At 34.2% G+C, this 25,130-nt stretch overlaps 1 protein-coding gene across 10 annotated transcripts in view; it reads left to right on the forward strand.

The window, feature by feature from the left end:
* The window catches only part of STXBP5L (syntaxin binding protein 5L), a 205,237-nt gene that overhangs the window by 125,725 nt on the left and 54,382 nt on the right, over nucleotides 1-25,130 (forward strand). For 7 of the 10 annotated variants that reach the window (XM_080576817.1, XM_080576813.1, XM_080576818.1 and 4 more), the window contains 11 exons: nucleotides 570-648; nucleotides 825-979; nucleotides 2,817-2,889; nucleotides 4,134-4,281; nucleotides 5,795-5,862; nucleotides 7,139-7,179; nucleotides 10,084-10,301; nucleotides 14,184-14,356; nucleotides 19,424-19,549; nucleotides 22,949-23,100; nucleotides 24,769-24,840. In XM_080576817.1, the coding sequence (XP_080432943.1) occupies nucleotides 570-648; nucleotides 825-979; nucleotides 2,817-2,889; nucleotides 4,134-4,281; nucleotides 5,795-5,862; nucleotides 7,139-7,179; nucleotides 10,084-10,301; nucleotides 14,184-14,356; nucleotides 19,424-19,549; nucleotides 22,949-23,100; nucleotides 24,769-24,840 (1,305 nt within the window). The remainder of the gene's footprint in view (nucleotides 1-569; nucleotides 649-824; nucleotides 980-2,816; nucleotides 2,890-4,133; nucleotides 4,282-5,794; nucleotides 5,863-7,138; nucleotides 7,180-10,083; nucleotides 10,302-14,183; nucleotides 14,357-19,423; nucleotides 19,550-22,948; nucleotides 23,101-24,768; nucleotides 24,841-25,130) is intronic. The other 3 variants (XM_080576819.1, XM_080576814.1, XM_080576821.1) reach the window with 1 other exon arrangement.

The following is a 25,130-nucleotide window of genomic DNA, read 5'->3' on the forward strand; positions in this document are numbered from 1 at the left end:
TGGTATTGTTTTGAGTGGTGTTTTTTTTGTTTTTGTTTTTTGTTTGTTTGTTTGTTGTTGTTTTTTTAGTTTACAAACAACTTTTCTTTGACTGGAAGAAAATACTGAGCCAGAATTAACCACGAACCCATGAATTTAAATGTACACTTCATTTAATTTTATCCCTCAACTAGTTACATGACAAAGCATGTAACAGTTTGTCAACAAAAGGAACCTGTTTATAGTCATTCTATGATCAGAAAAGGTATACAGTTGGTGAAGTTCAATAATTATTAGCTGTGTCATGCTCATCAGTAATCTGCGTAGCTTTCATATGTTTTTGAAGGGTAGTCTGTAGTCCTTTAAATGTATGTGGCAGTAAAAACTTAAAGCCATAATAAATGTAATTAATTTAAAGAAGCACATATATTAGGGAAATAGGTATTAACACTCATCATCTCCTGTAGCTTCAGAGTTCCGTTCTCTTGCTGATTATACAGTTGCTACAAGGTGTATATTTTAGTTTGGTAGCTTGATAGTTTTATTACCATGATGTTTTAATACAGTTTTCACTCTCTTTCTTTCCTTAGGAAAAATTCAAAGAGATGGTAAAAAACCCGAATCCTGTAAACCAATTCTTAAAGTAGAGTACAAGACCTGTAAAAACAGGTATGTTTGTAATTCTGTAGTTATTTCAATGTTATATTCCTGAGTTAATAAACTGCTTTCAGAATCATCCCCTTTTTCTTTTTGCAAAGCTATTTTTTATTTAAAGACACTAAACCTATAATGTAAACTTTTATGTGTGTAAACTTACGGTTGCTATGTTTTTATATTTGATATAGTGAACCGTTTGTGATATTTTCTGGTGGATTGTCATATGATAAGGCTTGTCGAAGACCAAGTCTAACAATTATGCATGGAAAAGCAATTACAGTTCTTGAAATGGATCACCCCATAGTTGATTTTTTAACTCTCTGTGAAACCCCATATCCAAATGGTGAGTACAGTAAGCAAAACATATTTACAGAAAATACAAATGAAGCAGTCTTCTCTCATTTCTTAATTCCCATCCAGGAACTTCTGTTCTCACAGTCGTCTCCATCTCAAAAAAAAAAAAAATTAAAAAAATCACTGAAAGTAACTGGAACTTGTTTGCATTCTCAACATAGAAAACAAGTAATCAGTTGACAATGAAGTATGCATAAATCTCCAGATACAAGTTTGAAACACATGGACTAGTGTGAGGAAATATTGCTCTTAATCAAACATATGTGCGTATATATCTTAAAGTGTTTTACTGCATATTGTGGGACTGCCAAATGCTGAAGTAAATTCACAGAAAACTCCAGAAAGTAACATTAGAAAAGCTGTAAGTAAAAAAGAAACTAAATTTAGCTTTTTAAGCCCCCAGTGAGTGAAGTAAAATAAATCTTCTACACATAGCTAAATCAACTATATATTAAAAACAATGGCCTATGTTTCAATGTCATGGAATAAATTTAATTTTCAGTAACCTAAGTTAGTATGGCATTTCATTTACCTGTGGCAAATAAAGTGACGCTTTCCAGTATTAACATTTTGTAGTCCCTCCCCCTGCTCACACACTATTATTTAAAAATTTTGGTTTGACCTGTTACTTACAGCCTGGAGTAACAACAGAATGCCAAACACCATGCATTCATAGCTGGCCTGAAAGGAGACTAAGCTGCTGTCTTTTTACTAAGCGTTTTGGCATGAGCTATCTCCAGAGTGTACTCTGAGCTTGTACATATTGGAATGGGTTGCTGCAGTTGAAATTACAGTCTTAATTTCATATTTATAATTTTTTAATACCTTTTGCACTATGTAAATTAATGTACCCTATAAGTGAAGGGAAGCATATACTTGTCATTTCAATAATTCATTTTTGATAACCAAAAAAAAATTGTTAAATACAGAGACAAAGTATATGTTCTTCTAAAGAGTGTACAGAAGGAAGGAACTCGTCAGTACCTGAATTGAACGCAGCAGACTTACAGGAGTGTTATGACAGTTGTGTGGCTGGATGTAAGCTTTTGTTATGAAAAGTATTTCCTAGGGAGGAAAAATCATTAATAATTATATATAATAAATTATAAATATTTCTCTAATTGCACTCTCGATCACAAATTTTCCAGTGTCCAACTGTAACTCATCTGTGTTAAAAAAAAAAAAAAAATCAGCACCATTGAATTGTAGAGCACAATACTTTGAATAAGTTGAAACTTAGGTGAAAATGCTCTCTTACAAAAGAAAACTGGCTGAAAGATCACAGTACACTACTGCAAGTGCAGTCTTGTGAACGTTTTCTTCTGTTATCCCTTGTTATTGTTAAAATGAGGGTATAGAGAACATTTCCTTTGGAATCTTGCTTTGGAATTGTTTTGGAAATGAGGGCATTTTATATCAAGCTGTTCATAGTCTATTTTTAAAGAACAGTAGTACACAGAAAAAGTATTAATACTGGCCAGCAAAAATACATTTTCTGTATAATAATTGGATTTAGCAATGCAGTGAGAAGTGGAACCTCCTTACATTCTATTTCTTTACTTTCAATATGCCAATACTGTTTCTGCTATGTATGTCGATCCCCAAAACTGTCCAAAAGTCATTTTTTTTCTCATTTCCTATCTGGCCCTACTCAAATGCTTTCTATTTTGCAGATATGTCTAGTTTGCAAATGTATATATAAAATTTGGATCTCAAATCTTTGTTTAATAGACTCTGAATGTTCAGAGAACATATATGTAACTTACTTGATTAGAATGACTAATGGAAAAACTCCAGGTCTTTTATATTTTATTCTTCTCTTACAGAATTTCAAGAACCCTATGCTGTAGTTGTGCTTTTGGAAAAAGATCTCATTGTTGTTGACCTGACACAAAGCAAGTAAGTGTGAAGTCTTGTATGAAGTTATTTATACTTAACTGTCTAGCAGACAATAAAAATCCAAGTGATATCATGCAATGTCATTTTACTATCCAAAATCATTAACTCTTGGTGTTAATTCACTGTATATGTTTACCTCCACCTCAAAAACTAGAATCAGCTAATCAACAGAAGCTTGATTTCAAGTTTGGGAATAAATCTAAGCCTGTAATCCCTTCAGTAAAGCCCTCAAACATTCATGTTATATTGATGTTAAGTGATCCTTGGTCACCTGCTGAATCATGACCTGAACTTGTGTGTTAGAAACTAGATTCAACCAGTACTTATATGCACACCTAACTTCACTAGATTCCACAGGGACTACCACTTAAATGCTTACTCAAGTATCTTAATAAATAATGACATTGATTTATAGTGGATCTATGGGATTCTTTCATAATCCATTTGTTGTTTTAAATGACAAATAATTCTTTCACATTGGAATCAGTGTTAATACCAGAGAGGAACTACATATCATGAAATGCAGGATCTGATTCTTATTTCCTTTGTTCTGCATGCAACACTAACAGTTATGTATGTCCACATTCACACTGGTATAACTAAGAACAGAATTTTTCTTTAATGATTTGAAATATTTTAAGTGAATCATATTCTGATATCATTCACTTTCAAGAATAATTCCAATCATCTCAGCAACAGAAAATGGATGTAAGTGGAATCAGAGCAAAATTTCTTGCATTTTTGAATTGTGAATAACATTGTGTAATCTGCCAGAAGTGAGGCCTGCCTTCTTATCAGACAGTCCAAACTGATGCAAGTGAGAAATAAACTTCATCTGTTATTTCAATTGTTCACTGTAGAATCAGTAATTTACCAACCCAATAAGCAAAACTGTTCAACATAAAATCCACAGCTGTAAAGGTAGTTCTTAGGTCATAGTATATATTATATGTGTGAACTTGAAGCTTCTAGAAAATGTACAACCTCTGTATTTCATAAATAAGATTTTGATATGTTGGGAAAATTTACATTACAAAAAGAGAATTCTTGTCACAATACAAGAATTTTTATATCTTTACTAGTTATTTTTGACACCAAAACAATACATATCTTTAAAAAATAAGGGAAAATGTACTTTATGAGTAATGATTTTACTTAGATTGTTATACACTGTAAAATAACAATGTCTTCTTATATGGTTTAGTGTATCACAGTGCTTCTAATAAATTGTCTTCCTTGACTAGTTTTCCAATCTTTGAAAATCCATATCCTATTGACATTCATGAGTCACCTGTCACCTGCACAGAATATTTTGCCGACTGTCCTCCAGATTTGATTCCTGTACTCTATTCTGTAGGAGCAAAACATAAAAAGCAAGGATACAGCACTAAGGTAAACAAAATCAATATATTAAATAAAGAAAGCAGATATACAGTTTATGTCTTTGAAATATCTTGCCAAATTATTTTCATTTTACTTCTTTAATAGCTAATTTCAAATTGGTCCAGCCAGCAGCTTAGAGGCAGCTTTCCTTCTGTGGTTGCTTAAGCCACCATTATACAGGACTAAGGCTGCTGGAGTTATGTCAGATCAGATTGAGTTAAAAGAATGCCATGACTTTAAAATTCAGATTTGTCTGAATATGTTATCTCTATCAAAGAAAGAAGTAGTATATAAAATGAGTATAATGGAAAGCAGAAAAGCTTCGGTGGAATTTAAGAGTTGACAGCATTATATTAAATAAGGATATTAATTATTATTTTACTGAACTACCAAGGTCTTAATGAAAGAGTCTTAGAAATAATACAAGCTGCAGAAATAAAAATAGAAAATGGAATTACTTTATAAGTTTCAAGCATTAATCTGGTTTATGTTTTGATTAGAAATCATAATAAACAAATTAGAAAAAATATTGGGCAAACTAATCAAACCATCAGTTTTCTGTTCATATTAAAAGAAGTATTCTCCTTGGAGCTGTCTTGTTTTCCATGAACTGAGAATCTGGGCCCTATATACTTCTTTGGGGTCTTGATTCAGCCAAGTACTTAAGAAAATATGTTTTTTCTTTCTTCAATTTGTCTTTTTATCTATCCTTATGTATCCTACACACTCAGAATGTAGATAGCCAATTATTTGCCACCCACCCATTTCCGTACCCACATGCATCGAGTCCACGTATTCTCAGAACCAGTTTGTATGCCCAGATTTTTCTACCCAGTCATACTCTGCACAAATCCTTACCCACTCTGCCCATGTCATCTGCCACATCCTGTATCCGTACGTGTCAAGTTTTCGGCACAGACCACCATCTTGCTTTACCAGCCTAGATCAAGGAAGAGAGTGAGAATCTCGCCACTAGTAAACAAAGGCAGGGAAGAGATGATGATTTCTCATGATCTGTGAAAGTTGCATTCTTGTCTCATATCCCATATCGTGATGCTCAGATACTTGTTTCCCACTTTTCTGGGCCAGCTTCTTCAGTAGTCTCCATCCTCAGAATAGATTCTCAGTTCTATTCAGCATCCTATAGAAGCTCCAAGAGTCAAGAAATGTGAAAACAGTAGCAGAGCTGTTTGTTACACCTTCCTCTGGTTCCTGTTTGAATGTTTGCAGTGTTAGCTGTGCAGAAATCTTTTAAAAACTTGGAACTTTAGTTGTTAACATAAAAGTCAGTTTCATAATCTGTGCCAAAATGTTTTTTAAAAAAGAAAGAAAGAAATTCAAAGTCTTAATGAATATACAAAAATGTTAATAAGTGTTAAAAGCCTTGAATACTACACATTTTCATTCCTTTTATAAGGTGTATTGCTTTCTGGAAGAAGAAGTCTGCTCTTGAGTTTAAAAATTAACCAAGCAAAATTCATCAGGATTAGTTTTAAACTCTATGTTCTTGTTGTTTATCTAGGAGTGGCCTATCAGTGGTGGAGCATGGAACCTTGGAGCTCAGACATATCCCGAAATCATTATTACAGGGTGAGAATGAAACTGAGGATTTGTTCTTTTAAATTGTTAGCGTCTAGAACTTTTAATTGTGGGTTACCTATAAGTAAACATTGACCCTTGACAGGGTATTTGTGTCCTAACTTCTTCAGTTGAAGTACGTGGTTTTTCTTCTTGGTGCAAAGTCACCACAGAAATTCCCGTTTGCTGTAGAAAACAGAGCTTTGTATTCAAGGATGAACTACTGTTAAGAATTACTGATTGAGGCCCCAGTTTTAGAAAATAAGTCTGTATTCTTGTTAAGATGGAATCTTTGGAAAGGAGGATCCTTTGCAATAGAATTTTTTGGTCTTGAGGGCCATAGAGAAAAGCATTAAAAGGGGAGCCAGCTGTTCTGTGCTTGTTGTCCTTTGGCCTTCTGGTGACTTTGTGTCTGGGGATGGTTTGGGAATTCATTTTAATACCACAGGATTAGTGGGGATGTGGTGCACCGGGATGAATTTCACCTTGAAAGTGAGGGACATACCCATGAAAGATTCAGATTGAAGTAGCAGCCCCATTGAGCCAATGCCTGATGTATTTTCAAGAAAACACCCTGAAAAGTACAACTCAGCCTTCTTGTAAGATGCATTCTGTGTTTTCTTGAAAAGTACAACTCAGCCTTCTTGTAAGATGCATTCTGTGTTTTCTTCTGGTCTCAGCCATGCTGATGGTAGCAATGCATTTGATAAATTGTTATAATCAATGATAGTCAAAAGCTGTCTTTAAAAGATACAAAAATATGTGCAATAGTACCAATAAGGAGGATAAGAGATTATTCTAATTTTAAACAGAAGTGTCTCCTTTCTCCGACTCTACTTCGAGGAGGATTTTCTACTGATAAAAAGAATGCAGCTGTAAGGTATTACGCAGAATTAGCTTGCCCTCTGTCTTTTCGAAGTTAGATATACATGCCATTTTTAGAGTGCATAGGCCTGATGCTGGCCCAGCGCAAGGCCCAAAGTGCTGAATCTTAACCTTGGCATTAGTATGGGAATTAATTTTGTGCTGTTGTGATCTTAAAAATCACTGGGGACTTAGTTCTCTATAGGAAATGCATCAAAAAGTATTCTATTAATGCAATCAAACTAATAACGAAATATTTTCTTATGGTTAGTATATATGCCATTATACATTGTCAGTAAGGTATGGGGAGTTACCACACAAGTGAAATACAGTTTTTCTACTTATATTTATCACTCACTGAAAGTAGAAAATGTTTTGTAATTGCATCTTGTTTTAACACATTTATTTTTTATATTTTTTTAAGCCATGCAGATGGATCAGTAAAGTTTTGGGATGCTTCTGCCAGTAAGTTTCTGAAGTTCACTTTTATATAATGCTGACAAATCATGCACATGCGCACACACATATATAATACATGATATTTTACATTATGCATAGTAATATCTCAGGTAGTGTAATTAGGAATAGTCAGGTGATATTAAGCAAATTAGGAAAAAACATTGCTAATGAGATATATTAGACAGAAAAGAATGAAAGTCCAGGAGAGGGATTAAAACACCAGATCTGACATACCAAAACCTCTGAAGGACGAAGTACTAGCAAATAATACCTAGGGCATAATCCTCTTGTGTATATAAGAGTGAGCTGAATTAGACCTAATGTTCAGTTTTGGTTTTCATGTCTCTTCTATTCTGAGTATAATGTAGTCTTTTTTACAGATAAGATGTATAATTGTATTTTAATATTTTATTTTTACTTAATTAAAGACCTAAGTCCTGCCCAGTCTCAAGAACCAGGAAATAATTAGGAAGCACTTACGTTCATGCTAGCAAGAAAAAGCTTCATAAAAGTTATTCCACACATTTTAGCTGTAATTGTAAATATCGGAAAACAGCATTTTTCCCTACAGAAAATACATATGGTACTTATTAGGAAAATATATTTATTTTTAAAGATGCATGTATTTTGGATGAAAGCAAATGTATTTTGGTTTAAATAATGTCTGTACTTCACAAGAGTTGGAGCAGTGTTGCCTTGTATTCTCTCCCCTCAGTAGTACTGAGATCTCTAGGTAGAACAACTCTTTCCTGAGTTAGTCTCTTTTCATTTCTTAAAGAAACAAGCATGAAAGAAACTATCTGAAATGCTAGGCACGGAGAGATTTAGTTTGACCCTAATAAACAGTCTGACATAGTGGCCAAGAACACCAACTGTGAGGTATTTAAACTACCTGCTAACTCCAATTGTCCAATTGCAGAATTGTCATGATTAATTGTATTACCATTTCCAGCTAAATATGAAGAACACTTACAAGATTTTAACATCAGCTAAAACTGATGAGTTTGTCAGGTAATTCTGTTTTTGCCTAATACCAAATCTTTCACTCACCAGGATGGTCAAGGAGAAAATGACTATCTCCAAAGCCTAATTTCATATAGGAATTCTGTGTAGCCATGTCAACTGAACATTACTAGAAGTTACATCAGAAAGTGACTAATATATTTTGTTTTATAATATATATATTTTGGGGAAATGGAAGAAGAAAAGATACATGCCACATTTAAAGTTTGCATCTTTCAGCATTTTCAATCTATAGTGAACATCAAAAAGGAAAAAATTGCAATGAGGTCAACAGGAGAAAAGGAAAGGGAAAAAAAGTGGGGGAAAAAAAGCTTCTCACAGGGTGTAAACATAAACCGCTAATCAGTTGCTGCAACGGGAGTTGGCCTTGGAGGTAAAAGCCTGGATGATCATGAATATTCATTCATTGCTTTAACAGTAATAGGACTCTCAGTGCATCTCTGATGTCCTGGTCTTAGTCCTGCTTACAGCATTACTGGTACTATACTTGATACTTACTATTTACAAGGTTTTAATTATTACAAAGTTCTATTATTCACACAGACTTAATTTTTATAACAGAGTTCAAATTTAATTTGAGGATTCTTGTCAAACATAATAGCCTACTTGTACTGGAAGGCACAAAATACTTTGCTTTTAGACATATTTTAATTGTATAATTTTGCACCTGAAAACACAGATTTGTGGGAGACAGGCAATTGCTAAGCCACTGAAGCAGTTTCCCAAGTTTATCTTCCCAGGTTTATCTCAAAAGCCATCTCTTACTTGCCCATGTGCAAGTGGTGCCCAGTAATTCGCAGATGCATAAGGCATAGTCTTGCCTTGTACTTGTGTCCTATGACTCTGTAATTCTTCAGGTCCTAGTATGGGTAGGCCCAAGATGCCTGATTCAAAGTGACTCTCTGGATTTGATGCTGAGACTAAGGGCATCCTGAGCCCTCTCCCACCTCCACAAAACACAGAAGAATGATGAATTCATTACAGAAGTAATTGCTGCAATTTGTGAAAATTTGGAATATACTTAAACTGAAAAATAATAATAATAATAATAATAATAATAATAATAATAATAATAATAATAATTCTGTTGTCATCTGATTACATAACTAAAACACCACTCTTCATCTTTTCATTGCTTGTTACACAGGGTAGCTGGACTGATCTAGCATAATTACAGTAACATGTGTAGCAGCTTTACCTTTATGTAAATACACACCCTAATAGGTGCTGGGCCTGACTGACTTTTTCTGACCTTATGCAGTGATTGATTAATGACACTGGTAAATTAATGTAAAAGTAGTAAAAAACACAGCAAAGGGGAATGTCAATAAAGCAAAATGGGGCTAATTACAATTCCTCTGTTGCCTCCAAAATTCACGGTGCTATAGTTGTACTCTTGACCAAAGTTTCTGGATATTACATTTTTATATGCAGGTATAAATACAGATATACTTATTAGTCAGGAAATTCAAAGAATTTTAGAACTCCTGTTCTTACAGAAAGTCTTTGTGTTGCCAAGAATATTTTCCTTTTTTTTTTTTCTCTTAATATGCCTCTTACTCTTTACTTTCTAGCAAGACAAAGGAAATGTTAGTTTCTCATCTCATTAGGAAAACAGCAGTTGCATCAGAACCTCTTTTTAACACTGAGTATAATCTTGCCTCAGAAAGTACTAAGTATTTCACAGACAAATACACATTTTGTAAATATCAAATACGTGTCCTACCAATACTGCATATCAGAATATAATGCCCATCTTTTTCTCTTCTTAGGCCTTCACATGATTCTTTGTTATGCCACAACTGAAAAGAAAATGGGAACTGAAGAATTTTATAACTGATTTGCTTATTGTTAATCAGTATTTTTATATGTTTTAATATATTCCAGTTACTCTACAGATGTTGTACAAATTAAAAACATCAAAGGTCTTTGAAAAACAAAAGTTGGGAGAAGGAAAAGCAACAGCTGAGATTGTGGAAGAAGACCCTTTTGCTGTTCAGATGATGTACTGGTGTCCCGAAAGCCGAATTTTTTGTGTGGCAGGAGTTTCTGCATATGTGGTTGTTTATAGATTCAGCAAACATGAAGTAAATACAGAAATTGCAGTAAGTCATTCATAATCCTTTATAAAAGAACAACATTTCTGAATCAAAGTGCTTTCTGTACTCATATACTTGAAAAAAATAATATCAAGCTCAGTAAACATAGGTTTAGGAACATTCAATTTTTAAAATTTTGAGGGAAATCTTGCTCATACTTAAGCTGGTAATAAAAACATGAGTTTTTGCTATCCAACTCTCTTCTTTTTCACTTTAATAGTAAAATTCAGGATGGATTTCAGATGTAGTTTGCTTTTAAGACTTTGATCACATTAAATCTCTGTCATACTTGCCTTCTCTAAAATACTGATGGATGTATGTTTTATCAGACAACATTGCTCTTCTTAAATTAAGTATTTAGTATCTTCGATTTATGTTCATAGTATTTGTCATGAAAGGGAACTGAAAATTATCACTGGCTTTAACAAAATTAAGAGAGTTTATTTTTTTTCTGACTTAGACTGACTTTGTTTCCTCCAAAATAGACACTATTTGAAATGCTAGGTGATTTATGGCTAAGTAGTTGTTATTTTATTAAGCATCATGATCCTCAGCGTTATTCAAATATTCCTTTTTCTGTCTTCAGGTCTCATGCAGTCACTTCTTTTGAGGTAGAATCATACAGTTCATGTTCTTTTAACTGCACTTCAGTCCTCTTGTACTTATCATCATTCTACAGCATGTCAGACTTTTGTTTAAAACTGCATTTCTTCACAGGAGCCACAACCACTTCTAGCAGTGTGGCTCAATGGCACTTAAAATGTAAAAAAATCTTTCTTTAGTCTAAAATACTTAACGGCAGACGACTCTTAAGAGAAAGCCAATCTAAACATGACTGCCTTTCCTTCTGGCTTGCCAGTTTCTGACTCTGGAGAATAGTCCGCAACTTCCAGACACACTCTTTCCAGAAGGTCTTTCTTCATGTCTGCTGGCTCTCAAAAAATCCCCATGGCTGACCCAAACATTCCATTCCATTTACACCTTCCCTGACAAAAGTTTTCCTTTTCACACTATTTTAATGTCCTTTAGAAAGTCTATAGTTCTAGCGTGGCAAAAACATCTGTGCCACTTTTGGCCTGTAATCATGTGCCAGTTGGTAAAGAGATTCATTACCAGTAGTTGTTCTGCTTTTTTCCTCTCGTTTTTCCACCAGAGGCAATTTTTAAGCTAGCTTGAGGCATCCTTTCAGGAAGGTTTTTAAGCTAATGAACAGTAATTTCACCTTATTGACCAGTTCACACATAATGCTGCTAAAATCATTACATTTCAATGTTCATATACTATTTCACAGCAAATGCACCTTATCTTTTATTACCTAACATTTATTTTCTTTATTTTCATCTTTTAGATTTTCAGCTGAGTTGCAGCAGACCCGGTGTGTTCTAAAATATAATAATGTGTGCAATTTAACAGTTTCTCAGATTTCATCTGTACTTAAGAAACATTTATATAAGGAATTGTTCTGTGAAGAGTTGTTTTAGTATCATCTAATATTTTTTGGCATAATCAATGAGTTCTCCTGGATTTTGCGCATCCCTGAGATGAGCCTCATCTCTTGTTTCACCATTTTTGTTGCAAGCATTCAAGTCTTCATTCCTAAGTGGTGTTCTTGTTGTTTTGGTTTTAGTATTGTTTTTGTTTGTTTGTTTGCTTGTTTTTTTAACAAAAAGTACAGGAGTTTTTGTTGGAATACATACCTGACTTTAGCTCGCCTAGCATTGTCTATATTCAGACTGGGCTGGCCAGCCTCAGGACTTTGCTGCGTGAGGTGAGCCCAAGTTCTAGCACTTAGTGTCTGTAGCAACCAGCCTGAACATAGCTTGAGTTCCATCTACAAATCCCAGCATTTTAATAGACACCATGTTTGAGAGCCATCAGTCTTGTAACATCATTGCTATGATGAATGGGAAGCATGAAGGCTACTCTGAGGTTCCTCCATGTAGCAGGGAAGTCCACTGCTGAACATGCCTTAAGGCACAGGCTGTGCCTGGGACTTCATGAATATAAGTGTTATTTGTGTCATTCCATGTCAGATTCTGGAGACAAGTAGTATGCACATGACTCAAAGTCTGGTTTATATCCAACCTTCGAGTCATTGCCATATAGTTATGTGAAAAGCATTTGTTGCTGTTTTATTATCTAAATCCATTCCATCCAGTCCAGGAAAGATATCTAGGTATATATTAAACAAGATCACTTTCTCAGTGATCAGTCTATGATTCCTCTGTAAAGCTCTCCTTCAAAGCTCTTGAGAGGAATGATACAAAATAAGTTTGCAGTAGTTTGACCATAGAAAGGAAAATCAATTAACATATTGATTCAATTATCAAAAAAAGATTTCTACAGTGTGTCAAAATAAATTGGTGCCACAATTTTTCCTTCTGTGTGTAAGTGGGTGATAGAACGTAACAAAATGATTTTTAGTAGAAAAAGGAAGACACAAAGAAAAATATCCAGAGAAGAATTAGGCACTTCTAACATGGTCAGCAGAAGAACATGTTCTTCCCATACTCCCTTCCCTCGTAAACATTAGACAGCATTATAAATTGTTTCAGACAGCAGCAATTACTTCCAGAAGATTAGATTTTCCTGAACTCGATATTTCACTCTTTCAAAGCAAATGTTGTCCGTAGGCTTCTAAGCTGATTCAGGCAAAAAAATATGTATAGATTTTGCTTGGAGGAAACAAAAGTGAAAATTTGAGAAAGGACACTTTCTCTTCTGATTGAGCAAAATCACTTTTTTCTGAAATGTTACAACACAATGGTTGAGAAATAGGCAAATCTTCAGTGTACTGATCCTTATCTCCTGATTTTCATACAAATTAGCTTCTTTGTGCTGCCATCTTGATTTTGGTGAAGATGATGTCTCGGTGAGAAACTACTAAGAAGGAGATCTACATCTGTAATTGCTTCTGATCACTTCAAGAAACCAGCACTGAAATTACTATTTAGCTAGTATTCCCAAGACCTTAACTCTTAAAGTGCTGTACTTTTTTTGTTTTGTTTTGTTTTCTAGAGTTCTCCTTTCTACCTCACAAATTATCCAAGAATTACCCAATATTTATCATGATTTTATTTTTTAGATGATTACTTATATAGATTTGAGTTCCCTGCCCAGTTTCCCCTGTTTTGAAATTCCTTCAGTTAAAATTTCCTGAATTAGTGGAAAGAATTGAAGGATGGTTAAGCTTGGTTGGTCTCCTTTTCCCTATCCAGAGATTGAAAGTTAAGATGTTTAGATTTTGCATTCTAGAATCTGCCAAGCTCATGTGCAGTCTAAGGAATATGGAACTCTGTGCTGTTACCTCTGATTTCCTGACACCCACATATGGACAGATGGAGTTCATGGACCAGTACTACTCACACTGTTCAGCTTCTGCAGACTGGCTAAAACCTGTCTTGTAGAGACTCTGTTGTACTAGCAATACAGAGAAAGAGTTGATGATAATTTAATTAATTGGCTTAGGAAAAAAATAAAATGGACAATAGACAAAAATTTCATTAAATTGATCCTTAATGATGCCTTCTTATGCTGAAATATTGTTTATTTGGGAGTGAGTAATTAATATGTCTTTTCAGATTAAGTTCTGGAAAGCTGTAATCTTTCCTTTCACTTACAAGAAAAGGCTTGGATCAAAGTCAGCACTGGAAGAATACACCTAATTAATTCTCCAAGTTCCTATGTGATGTTAGGCTGTTAGGCTGTATAAATAACAAATGACGGTATTCTTTGCTTGCACATGATGATGATAAATGTTTTGTTGCTTTTTGCTTGTTTGTTTGTTTGTTTTTAAGGAAATAAGATTTACTGATATTTATTTGAAAGTAATAAAACTTCCAGCAGCTTTCTTTATTAAATTGTGACTTAGCTTTTTATTTATTTAAGTCACTAGAGGTACGACTTCAGTATGAAGTAGAAGATATCATTACTCCTGAACCAGAAATAATTCCCCAGTTTCCAGATGCCTCTTCCCAGCTTCCTTCTTTAAAGAGCCTTTCAGGCAGTACCAACACTGTAGCATGTGAAGGAATGATGAAGGACAGTATCCCATGTCTTAGGTAAGTCTATGCCATCATTCAAATATTTATCTTTCTAAAAAGTATTTGTATCAGATATATTAGTGATTCAAGAAAAGGAAGTTAATTATATGTATGTGACACATCATATGACGCATATGACACAATGAAAAGAAACCAGAATTTTAAACAAACGAAAGAATTAAGGCAAAATAATTAACAATGGACTTTAAATAGCTGGAATTAAGTTATGGAGAAGACAAACTTACAGTTAAAGTTTGAGTGTAATTTTCCAGTATGATCTATGAGTAAATCTTCATCTCACATCCAGTTTTGAATGGAATACAAGCACTACAGAATAGATCAATGAATTTTTGAGGAACTTTTTTTTTTTTTTTTGTAGTTCACAAAGATACTTCCATAAAGTGACCATGTGCAAAGCTTTTGGTCCTTGATTAATTAGTATAATAGTAAAATAATCCTCTGTGAAAGAGGTATGTATATTTTATGACATGTTGGGGAAGGAAACCGTGTTCATACCCACCAAACAATCTTAAATGTTTTGAATCAGTTGTACTATGTGGAAGTATATAGGTGTTCAACCTTTAGGAAGAAGCAAACTGTTGTCTGCTACAGTACACATTGCTATTGTTTGGAGTAGAATAATATGTCTTACTAATAAGGCAGATAAATTACAGGCTTAAAAGAGTTTCAAAACAGAATTCTGTACAAAACTCCATAAAACATAATTTCACAGGAATTACAGTGCACAGTTAATAATGATTCCTCTCAGTGAATTCATTATTATTTCAGTCTAATTATTATTAAATATTTTTAATGCCTCAATTACTTCAAAAGCAGTTTACATAAACATTCCTTACTTTGCAGATATTTCAGTCTGTTGTGCTCCTGAAAAATAACATTAACGTTTAAAAGTAATATTGTGACATTGCTCATGCATAATAGACAGTAGCTTTTGGCATCCTGTTCATTTGTCCACCTCATTCAGTCTAGCAGCTGAATCTCAGACATAAGTCTAATGATTAATGTAAACTATTAAAATCAATAGAAGAGGCAGAGAGGAGTTATTAAAAAAATCTCAGTGGGAAACCTTTTTGTGCCATTGAAATCAGTAAGAATGCAATTGATTTTTTCAGTGAATAAGATTTTCCCTTAAGGGATTCTTATTTGACTCAGTTAGGGGAGGGGAAGCATTGTTGATTTGGAAGGAAGCAAGGCTGTAATAAATTTGGAAATGTTCTGATAGTTCATTTTTGTAAGTTTGCTAAACTCCATACAATCTCATATTAAGCAGCCAACAGATTTTTGCCCCATTTTGCCCAAAGTAAATCGAAACATATTTTGTTAGAGAAGTGATCTCTAGTGTTCACCATGAGAACTGCTGGCATACCCCCTCTAACATTTGTATGAAAGTATGTTGTGTACACTCACACCGTTTTCAACAGGAAAAGGCATATAAATATCCCTACTATTCCCCCAATCCAAACCCATCTTTTTCTTTTGAATAACTTATGTTCTAAGCAGGACATGATGATAAGATGAAAGTAGTACTGGAAATGCAGAAAACCCAGTAGAGTCCTGGATGATGCTATTGATTTTATATGCAAGTTAATAAGGTGAGTAACAGTACAGAGTCTAATATACAGTGATACTGTAAAGCTGCAGCCACCTACACGTGGCAGGTAGTTGCACAACTTGAATTATATTGCTAATCCACATAAAAATTTATATACAGACTAGCATTTAACCTTGGCTCTGTTGTGTTTCATATCTCCTTCTTAAACTCATTACAGCACTCCACACTACATAATATTTTACTAGTCAGAAGTCGGTATCTGAATGTTTGTGTCTGGAAATAAGTACTAGAAGGCAACTGACTGAAGGGTCTAAAGTAATGAAAACTTACTATTTTTCTGAAACGTTACCAAGAGAGGCGAGTAACAATGTGGAAATACTCTTCTTGCTTATTTCAGAAGATTATATAATCAAATATGCCAAATAGCATAAGAAAACTGATATATTTGTGATCAATTATCCAGGTAAAACATTTTTTATGCATATACTGTCATTAAATAGTTGTTCCCAGAAGGTAAGTCAATGTTCCCAGACTTTTAGTATCATCTCAAAATTAAGACAGTCAGGAATTTTGACAAGTAGCTTGAAAATGACAAAGATCTGACTGTGATTATCTCATGAAGAAAACTAAAACCCAAAACTTTGCACCAATGAACTTCCATGTAGCATAACAAGAAAATTTCAAGGAAATCACTAAATATTGACATTCCTTCTATGAATACTCCTTCAGCTTGCTTACACTCATAGTATAAACACTTCCAAAAAGGCAAAACCAAAACAATTTAGAGCTAACTATCAACAGTGTTGGTCAAGCAAGATGGTTAGTGAAGCCAGGAGAATGACTCAAACATGCATAAAGATTGACAGTGTCATACGAACATGGGAATGAAAAACTGAATTATATCTGAAACTATTTTACTCCAGTCTTATAGTCTTTAACCCTACTAAAACTAATTTAGTGCTTGAAGAAAATGCCTGTGAAATAACACCCAGATTACCAAAGAAGATTCTCATATTTGTAGTGGAGAGTATGCAGAGTAGGGTGTTTGCTTTTTGCTCAGGTAAAAACTGTGAAAGAAAACTTTGAAGGCATTTCAAGTTGTCTGAGTTTTTCAGTATGTTATTAAGAACGTATTGGAAAAGCAGTAAGAAAAACATATTTGAGAAGTTCAGAATTAATTCTGCAGCCATTGTCAGTCTCGTGGTAGTGCGTTTAGGAGGGGAAAAGAATAAACACATTACATTGTCTTAGATATTTGTTGAAACTCACGGTAACAGAGTACTTCACTACTGTGTTCCCCCACTTTATCAGTTAACCATTGGGAAATAGGGATGGAAAGTATGTCTACTCAGCTGAAAGGGCAATAGACTTAAGTCTTGCTTCTTGTATCTCATCTGTTTTACATCTCTTATAAAAATTCTAAGGGCAGGATCTAATGAGAGAAAACAGAAAATCAGGTGCAAGATGGAAACACCACCACTAGCCTAGCTCCTAAAGGTTTATCTACAGCCATAAGATATGCAAGGGCCATGTCACAGGAGGCATTCTAGAGGACTATTTGTATAAAATACTCAGTTTCTGCGTATTTACAGTAAACACTGTAAAGTGCTTTAAAAAAATAAATCTTCATCATATACAACTGTTGTTTTTAGTTTCAGTTTTCCCCAGGACTAAAAAGTGCCCCTCTCCCTTAGCAGCTTGGGTTCCCAGATATAGAACCCTTTGTTCTCACCACCAATACTCCTGGGTAATCCAGGGCTTCATTTACCTCAGTGGCATTTCACCTGCTCCACTGTGGGGTCCTCCATGGGCTGCAATATGGAGACCTGCTCTTGTAGCGTGGAGATTTGCTCTTGTGTGGCCCTCTCCATGGGCTGCAGGGAAATAACTGCTCTACCATGGTCTCCACAGGCTGCAGGGCAATCTCTGCTCTGGCCTCTTCTCATAGAGGCCACCACTGTGGCCCCTCCATCCTCTGGTACCAAAACCTTGCCACATAATTTAAATACTCATGTGATCAGAGAGGAAAAAATACAGGAGCAGGTCATGGTCATGAAAAGGACAGCAGATGGTTATGTTTTGGAAATCCCAATGAAGGTCTTCTTCCTCCTCCTGAAATGCTGCATATATTCTGCTATGAAAGCCAGATATGTGATCCTGTACTCACAGGTATACTAGATATGCTCTGATAGGACTATGAAATTTGAGGAGGCTGCAGAACCTGGGAAAATTGTAGATGGTTGTGAAAGACATTGCACACCTAGTAATAAACTATTCAGCTCCTTCAATGCTTGCCCCAGCTCCTGTTTCTGCTGCTTCATCTCTTCATGCTTGACGGAACAGTGTTATTAGTTCCAACATGGTATCTAATGCAATGACACTACAGCAAGTGCTCATTATGGCTAGGTCAACCCACACCTCAGAAAGTCTTATCTCACTACTGCCAGCACCATTTTTTGGCTCCCAGGATTTCTTTGGCGTACTTTTTGGCATGCTTCTTTGTTTGCATGTCTGTCCAACCATGGTATTAACAAAGCTCCTGATACAATACAATTAAAGTGGTTACTTTTTTCTCTCCAGCTGGGCAGATAAGGTGCGTCATTTCTAAATTACTGCCTACAGTGTGCGTGTACTAATGAATAACGCATCTCAGTGTTGTTGTTCTTGCACAGTATCTTCTTTCAGTGTATCACTGAGTTCTATAAGTCAAGATCATAAACAACACAGGCATACAAAAATGCTCAGTTCTTAAACCCTTCTCAGTGTACACCTTCACTATCTGCTTTCCAAGTCACTGAATTTGCCATAAGAAAATATGAAGAGGTGCTAATATTTATACCGGGTTTTCTATAGGAAACATTTATTCATTAAGACTAGCTCATGTATGAGATTATAAGAAGAAAACAGGACTTCTTTGTACTAGATGGACAAATAGAATTGTCAAGTCCAGAAGTTTTGGTTATGCAATGGTGAGGTGCACTATGGAAAGGCACATCTCATCTGTCTTCTCTTGCCTTACCTCAGAGCAAGAGCAAGAAACTTCCAACAACGCAGAAATGTCCAATTTGAGATTTTTCAGAAGAAAGTATTTTATGTTTTCCATGTAAGTTCTTGCCAATTTTTAAGTGTATGTTATATAGTACAAGAAAATAATCATGAAAAGTAAAACGAAAACAAAATGATGAAGCAAAAATTATTTTTATTGACCCCAAGTGCTTATCTCACCTGTATTTTCTCCAGAGTCTCTCCTTTAGGGAATGTTGAAATTTTCAAATTTGTTTCTATGACAGAAATTAAAGTCAAAGCATAAAATTCGTCCAAAACATTCCTGTTCTAGAATGTCTAGTGAAAATGCCTAGTCTCAATGAACAGGTATTTGCACAATATGCTGCAAGTATGGGTACTGCTCTGAACTTATTAGAGGATTCTGCTTCACTAGTATTTTCTCAGGGGAAGTGGTTGTTATTCATGGCCCAGTTTGTTTGTTCTTGTTTTGTACCTCTTCTTCTTAGTGTTAAGACTCGACCTGTGCGAATGCCTCCTGGATACCAAGCAAATCTTGTTATTCAGTTGGTGTGGGTGGACGGTGAGCCTCCACAACAGATTACCAGTCTTGCTGTAAACTCTGCTTATGGACTGTAAGTAATGCAAAATTAAGGTGCATTCATTTATTGTTTATAACACTGTCACATATTTTCCAGTTATACTTTGAAGTTCTCTGCAGACATTGGAAGTCAGAGTAAAAATCAAAAGGTGCTATAACCCAGATTTGGGGGAAAAAAATATTTGAATTCTCATAAAGACTGTAATACTAGATGTTAAACTTCCATTCTTGCCAATATTTTTACTACTCCTGTTTAAAAGACTGAACTGTTTTACATCATTCTACCCATCCTTTCAAATAAAATCCAATTACCTTTCAAATCTGTAACGTAAAGTTATTTTGAAAGGATCACCAAGGTGAAATACATTTTGTAAAAAAATGGTGTTTATGTGTTAAATGTCATTTGTCATGATATTGTATCTTTAATTGGAAATTATCTTCTGAGAACAGTATTTTTATGTGTGTGCTAATCTGTTTGCAAGAGAAGCAGAAACCTGAAATTGAAAATTGAATAAGGAACCTTCAAATGCTAAATTCTGTATGGAAATGCAAGTGAGCATATCTGTGTGTATCTTTTTCCTCAAGTTCAATTTAATTACCAATTCTTTATGTTTTCTCTCACTGAGGGTTGCCCAGAATACATTAATCAGATTTCCTATGTAGAAGATGTTACTCCAATAAAAAGCATGAGTGTTAGGTGTCTGATTCCCACAGATATTATATAAATCAGCTGACACTTCAGACTTTAAAATTTTATGCAGAGCAAAAATTCTTACATCTATGCAAAAATATTGTGTTTTGGTTGTTGCTTCATCAGGTCTTTGGCCTGAGCTTTCAAATGTTTTCTGTTCATGAATTCCATAAGTTTCTTTTGTTTTACCATACCAAGGTTCATTTATCACTTGTGTAAATTGTTTGGTTTTGCCTCATTTGCTCCCTTGCAGGTCTTAGGCCTCAAAGAGTCATCTGACTTCAGGAATAATCACATAATTCTCTCATATGTAAACTACTCTTCTGGGTTACAATTCTCCTAGTATTTACAGTGGTTTTATAAACGTGCCTGATTCAATGAGTGAAATTGTTTTCTTTGCTAGAAGCAGTAATAATTTATGGGACAGTCTCCTTCAAAACAGCATATACTAAGTATGAGAGAACTAAACATGTTAGACAATAAATAATCCAATAACCTAAGGTTTCTTTGCCTAAAGGTCTACCAAAAATGTCCTATTTCTCTAAATTTCCTCTGCAGAGTGTCTTCTCTCTTCCTCTGTATTGTTTCCTTCAACTTTTTCCTTGTGCTTATACTGACAATGTACAATCCTATCTTTTCATCAGAATTTAGTTTAATGATATAGTTTTCTCCTGGTATCTAGCTTCACAATCTGGAAAAACTGTTACTTCAGCATAAATTTTGAGGATATGTCATTTTTATCATGCTAGTTGTGAGGTTATTTTGCCTTTATAATTTTTTTTTCCAAGAATAATTAGGTTAACTAGAAGAAAAGCATAGTATAGTAAGTGTGTTCCAAGGTGTATACTTCCAGAATTGTTTTTATTACTTTGATTTCTGTAACTGTATATTACAAACAATAGGAACTCAGTGTACCTCATGTTACCGCAGACATGAAATGGGACTAAAGATATAGAAAAAAACTTTTATGTCCAGCAAAGATTAAAGTCTTCAGGTGTTGTGAAATTTTATTTAATTTATGCTGCTTACCTTTAACAGTGCAAAGCTACAAATTGAAAGTATTAACACCTGTTTTATTTCTGTTTAAATGAATCATCCAAAAACTTTTTGATGTTATGAGAGTAAAAAGGAAAAAGTTACAAAATGCTTCAGTTGCATACGAAGAGCTACAAGGTTAAATACAAATACTAAATTTGATTCAAATTATGTTCTGTTGGACTGAAAGTCTCTGAAAAATTATTACCAGCTCATGTGCTAAAAATTTTGAACAAATCTACATATTAATTGTCAAGGAATGTCTGTTGAAAATTTTATGACATTTCTATGAAAGACACAGAAGTTTCTTCACAGAATAGAACTTCCCCTAGCAACAAATTCCATTCACTCAGTTTTGAAAAATTCATTGTGTTTATTTTGTATTTGATTTTATAACGACTTAATATGTTAGCACTTTGTCTTAAGGCTTGTTTATAGTAATGTCTGCCTAGATTTTCTTATCATTCCTGAGAAGCATTTTAATATTAATAAGCAAATTCTTATTTTTTTGGTAATTTTTTAAGTTATAAGAAAAAATATGTCCATGATTGTCTGTGAACTTAGAGAAGTTTAGAAAAGTGCAGACTATGAAGTGATGAGCTGTTTTCTTGATTTGATGATTTGCTGACCACAGAGTCAGATCATTAACTCTTCATTTGTCTCATGTTTTCCAAAATTAATAAATCCCAGGTTAATCATTCTCAAGATGCAAGTGTTTATCACTTTTGTTGCCTAAAGTATTAACAGATGAGAACGATACTGGTACAATTTTTATTCCCTTATTTTTCCACTTCTCCACCCATCTGGTCTTTTATGAACATAGGAATTGCTGACACCATTTACACTAATAAGCTTTTTTATTTCAATATCCTTTCTCTGACAATTTCTATTAATGTATGATTTAAAGCAAAATACAAGAATGGCAAAAAACAAATAGTGAAATAATTTCTTTCTATTCCTTGTCAGTCAGTTTGTGTCAAGAAACATGAAGATGTATTAAGCTTTGTATAAAGTGGTCTTCTGGCAAATATGACTGATACCATTCATTTTTTGTCCTAGGGAAACTCTGTGAAAAGTTATTCTATTATACAAAACAGGCTTTAATAATTTCTGAAACAGATATTACTCTACATACCTAAAATGTAGAGTTTATTCCTCAGTGCAACTTATTGTATTTTTACATATTGTACATTGTATTTTTATTTTAATTTGTATTTGTATTTTAGATATATATTTGTATATGTATACTATATAGTATATATACTATATACTATATATACTATATATACACACTATATACTATATATATAGTATATATATACTATATATGTATATATAGTATATATATACATTTGTATTTTAGATATATAACAACTTTTTAAGATCTATGTCCAGATTTGTAGTCTCAATTTACGTCACTATTTTTGTAATTACACTATGCAGTAAAGCAACATATAGATGTTATTGCAATGCATTTGGCACAAAAAGTTAAAATGGGCAGTCTGCCTTCTGGAATGTAAATTACTGTGATTCAGGACACAATTTTATAAATTCAGAATTACGAATCTGTAGGAATTTTTAAAAGTAAGCTTTGAGTAGTTTCTGAAGAATTTTTTTCTGCAGAATTCATAATATTAAATGGTAATTACTGTTTACTCCACTTAACTATGTATTACTAATACCTCTGAGAAATATTTCTTTTTTCAGAGTGGCATTTGGAAACTGCAATGGTTTGGCTGTTGTGGACTTTATGCAGAAGACAGTACTGCTGAGCATGGGAACCCTTGACCTATATGGATCAAGTGATCCATACCAACGTCAACCCCGTTCGCCTCGCAAAAGCAAGCAGTTTGCTGCAGGTAGGAAGTAAAACATCGTGGTTATGAGCCTGATGTTCTTTGGTTTTTTGCCTGTGGCTTTTTATAGTGCTTTTGAAATGCATGACTATTTGCCAGCCAATGGAGTTTCTATAACTTGACAAAAGAAACCTGACATACTTTAGGTACTGATGCTTTCTCTCAGAAACAAAATGTATGAGGAAGTTTGTTCTTTTGGGATGGAGGTCAGCAAGTAATTCCCTTAGCTGAGTCTCTAAAAAATTGTAATGAGTAGACCAGCAAATTGTTTCTCTAGCAGTCACTTGAAATGTAGTCTCTATATTGGTTGTTTTTTTTTTCAGTTTTCAGTAAGTTCACACCGATAGGTAAGACTTCAATTTAAACTTAACCGCACCTTCCTTCTGCCAAATGTTATCCATTGGTATTTGGATAGGCAGTTGTGTTTGGAGAATAGAGTAACATCTGAGAAACATGTTATGTAGATAGCATAACTAGCTCCAATTAGCCACTTTGTTAGTGACTTGAAGCTCCTGATACAAACTTAATAAATCCAGCTGTACCACATCTTAAAAGTTGATGCCAAGAGGATCGCATTTCACAGCTGTTATGCATTGCATATTAGAAATATTAGTCACATTTAAATTTTGCCAGACATTTTTGGTTATCTAAGAACTTGACTTGTATGAGGGAAAAAAAGATCTGTGTTTCAAGTCTTTTTACTCTATATATTCTATTCCATTGTAACATACTTGAGTCAGAGACAATTATGAAATGTGATTCATATAGCTGTGGAGTTTTAGAATTAGATTTAAAAATCTGTTTGAAAATGTTGAGTGTTTTAAATCTAACTACAAAGTTATAAAAGCAGGAAATAATAGTGGTTTTATGACATCAGCATTTTCATCAGCAGACCCTAAAGCAAATCATCAAATCCTATTTCTCCATAAAGTCAACATAATTTTTTTTCATTGTAAATATGATTGTATTCCAAAAAGAAAGTGAAATTTGGAGAATAAAATGTAAGTCTTCAGGCCTACTTTCATCCCTGAAAGACTATTAGTCTCACTTTCTAGGCATTTAATCATGGCAAGTTTAGCTCTCATCTGTGCCAAGTGTTAAGGATTTAAGTTTGGCACAGCTGAGGAAAGAGACAAGCAGCTTTAAGCTATCTTCAGCTTCTCTCTCTGGTTCAGCCTGACTCACAGCAGCTCCCAGTGTAATTTGAGCAGCCAGCCATAGGCAATATGCTGCAGAGCCGTGTACAAAAGGTAGAGAGGTTAACTGTCCTAGAAATAAGTATTGTCAGCACTGCGCCACACAGGATTTCTACGTGTCAGGGATAATATTTGCCACTCCTTTAAGGCAATATTCCAGCTGTGTTGCTATAATGGAGTCTGCTAGGTATATGTGACCACTAAGAAAAAATATGCATTTCTAGATTGCTAGTAGAAACTATGCATCTAAAAGAAATATACTCAGCTGCTTTCTCACCATCCATCCCACATCCTTTACTTTTTTTGATTATTTTTCTTGTTATATTTCCCAATTGGAAGGTAAGCATCTGCTGAAATTTCTTCACCTTGGCTGTTCTAGATGCTGGTTATGGATATCACTTCCTTTCACTTTAGACTGTTTTTTCTCTCTTTCCTCTGCCTGCTGCTGATGCTGGTGTACTGGCATGTTCCAAAGACAACTTTTGCATGCGTGGCCTGTCTAACTTTTATCCAGATTTAACGAAACGGATCCGTACTTCCTATCAGAGTAAGTTCTATAAAGGTTAGGCAAATAGCTTTATGATGATGAGACTATGCCTGACTTAAACCCATGTGTTTGTGCTTTGTAATGTGTTTCTTAAACACATTCAGCATGCATGCAACTTATACTTTGTAATGTCAACCATGCTTAATTTTGACAATTTTCTTGTTATACAGATACTTCAGATCTGTTTTCTTCTTCCAAAAGAATCAATGAGAAAATCTCATGGACTAATGGGGCAGATTTTGCCTTAGAAATGAATTTTCAATGATGTCACATTCTTGATGACAATATTT

Source organism: Anser brachyrhynchus, assembly GCF_964034855.1.
Source record: "Anser brachyrhynchus genome assembly, chromosome: 1".
In the NCBI taxonomy this organism is placed as follows: domain Eukaryota; kingdom Metazoa; phylum Chordata; class Aves; order Anseriformes; family Anatidae; genus Anser; species Anser brachyrhynchus.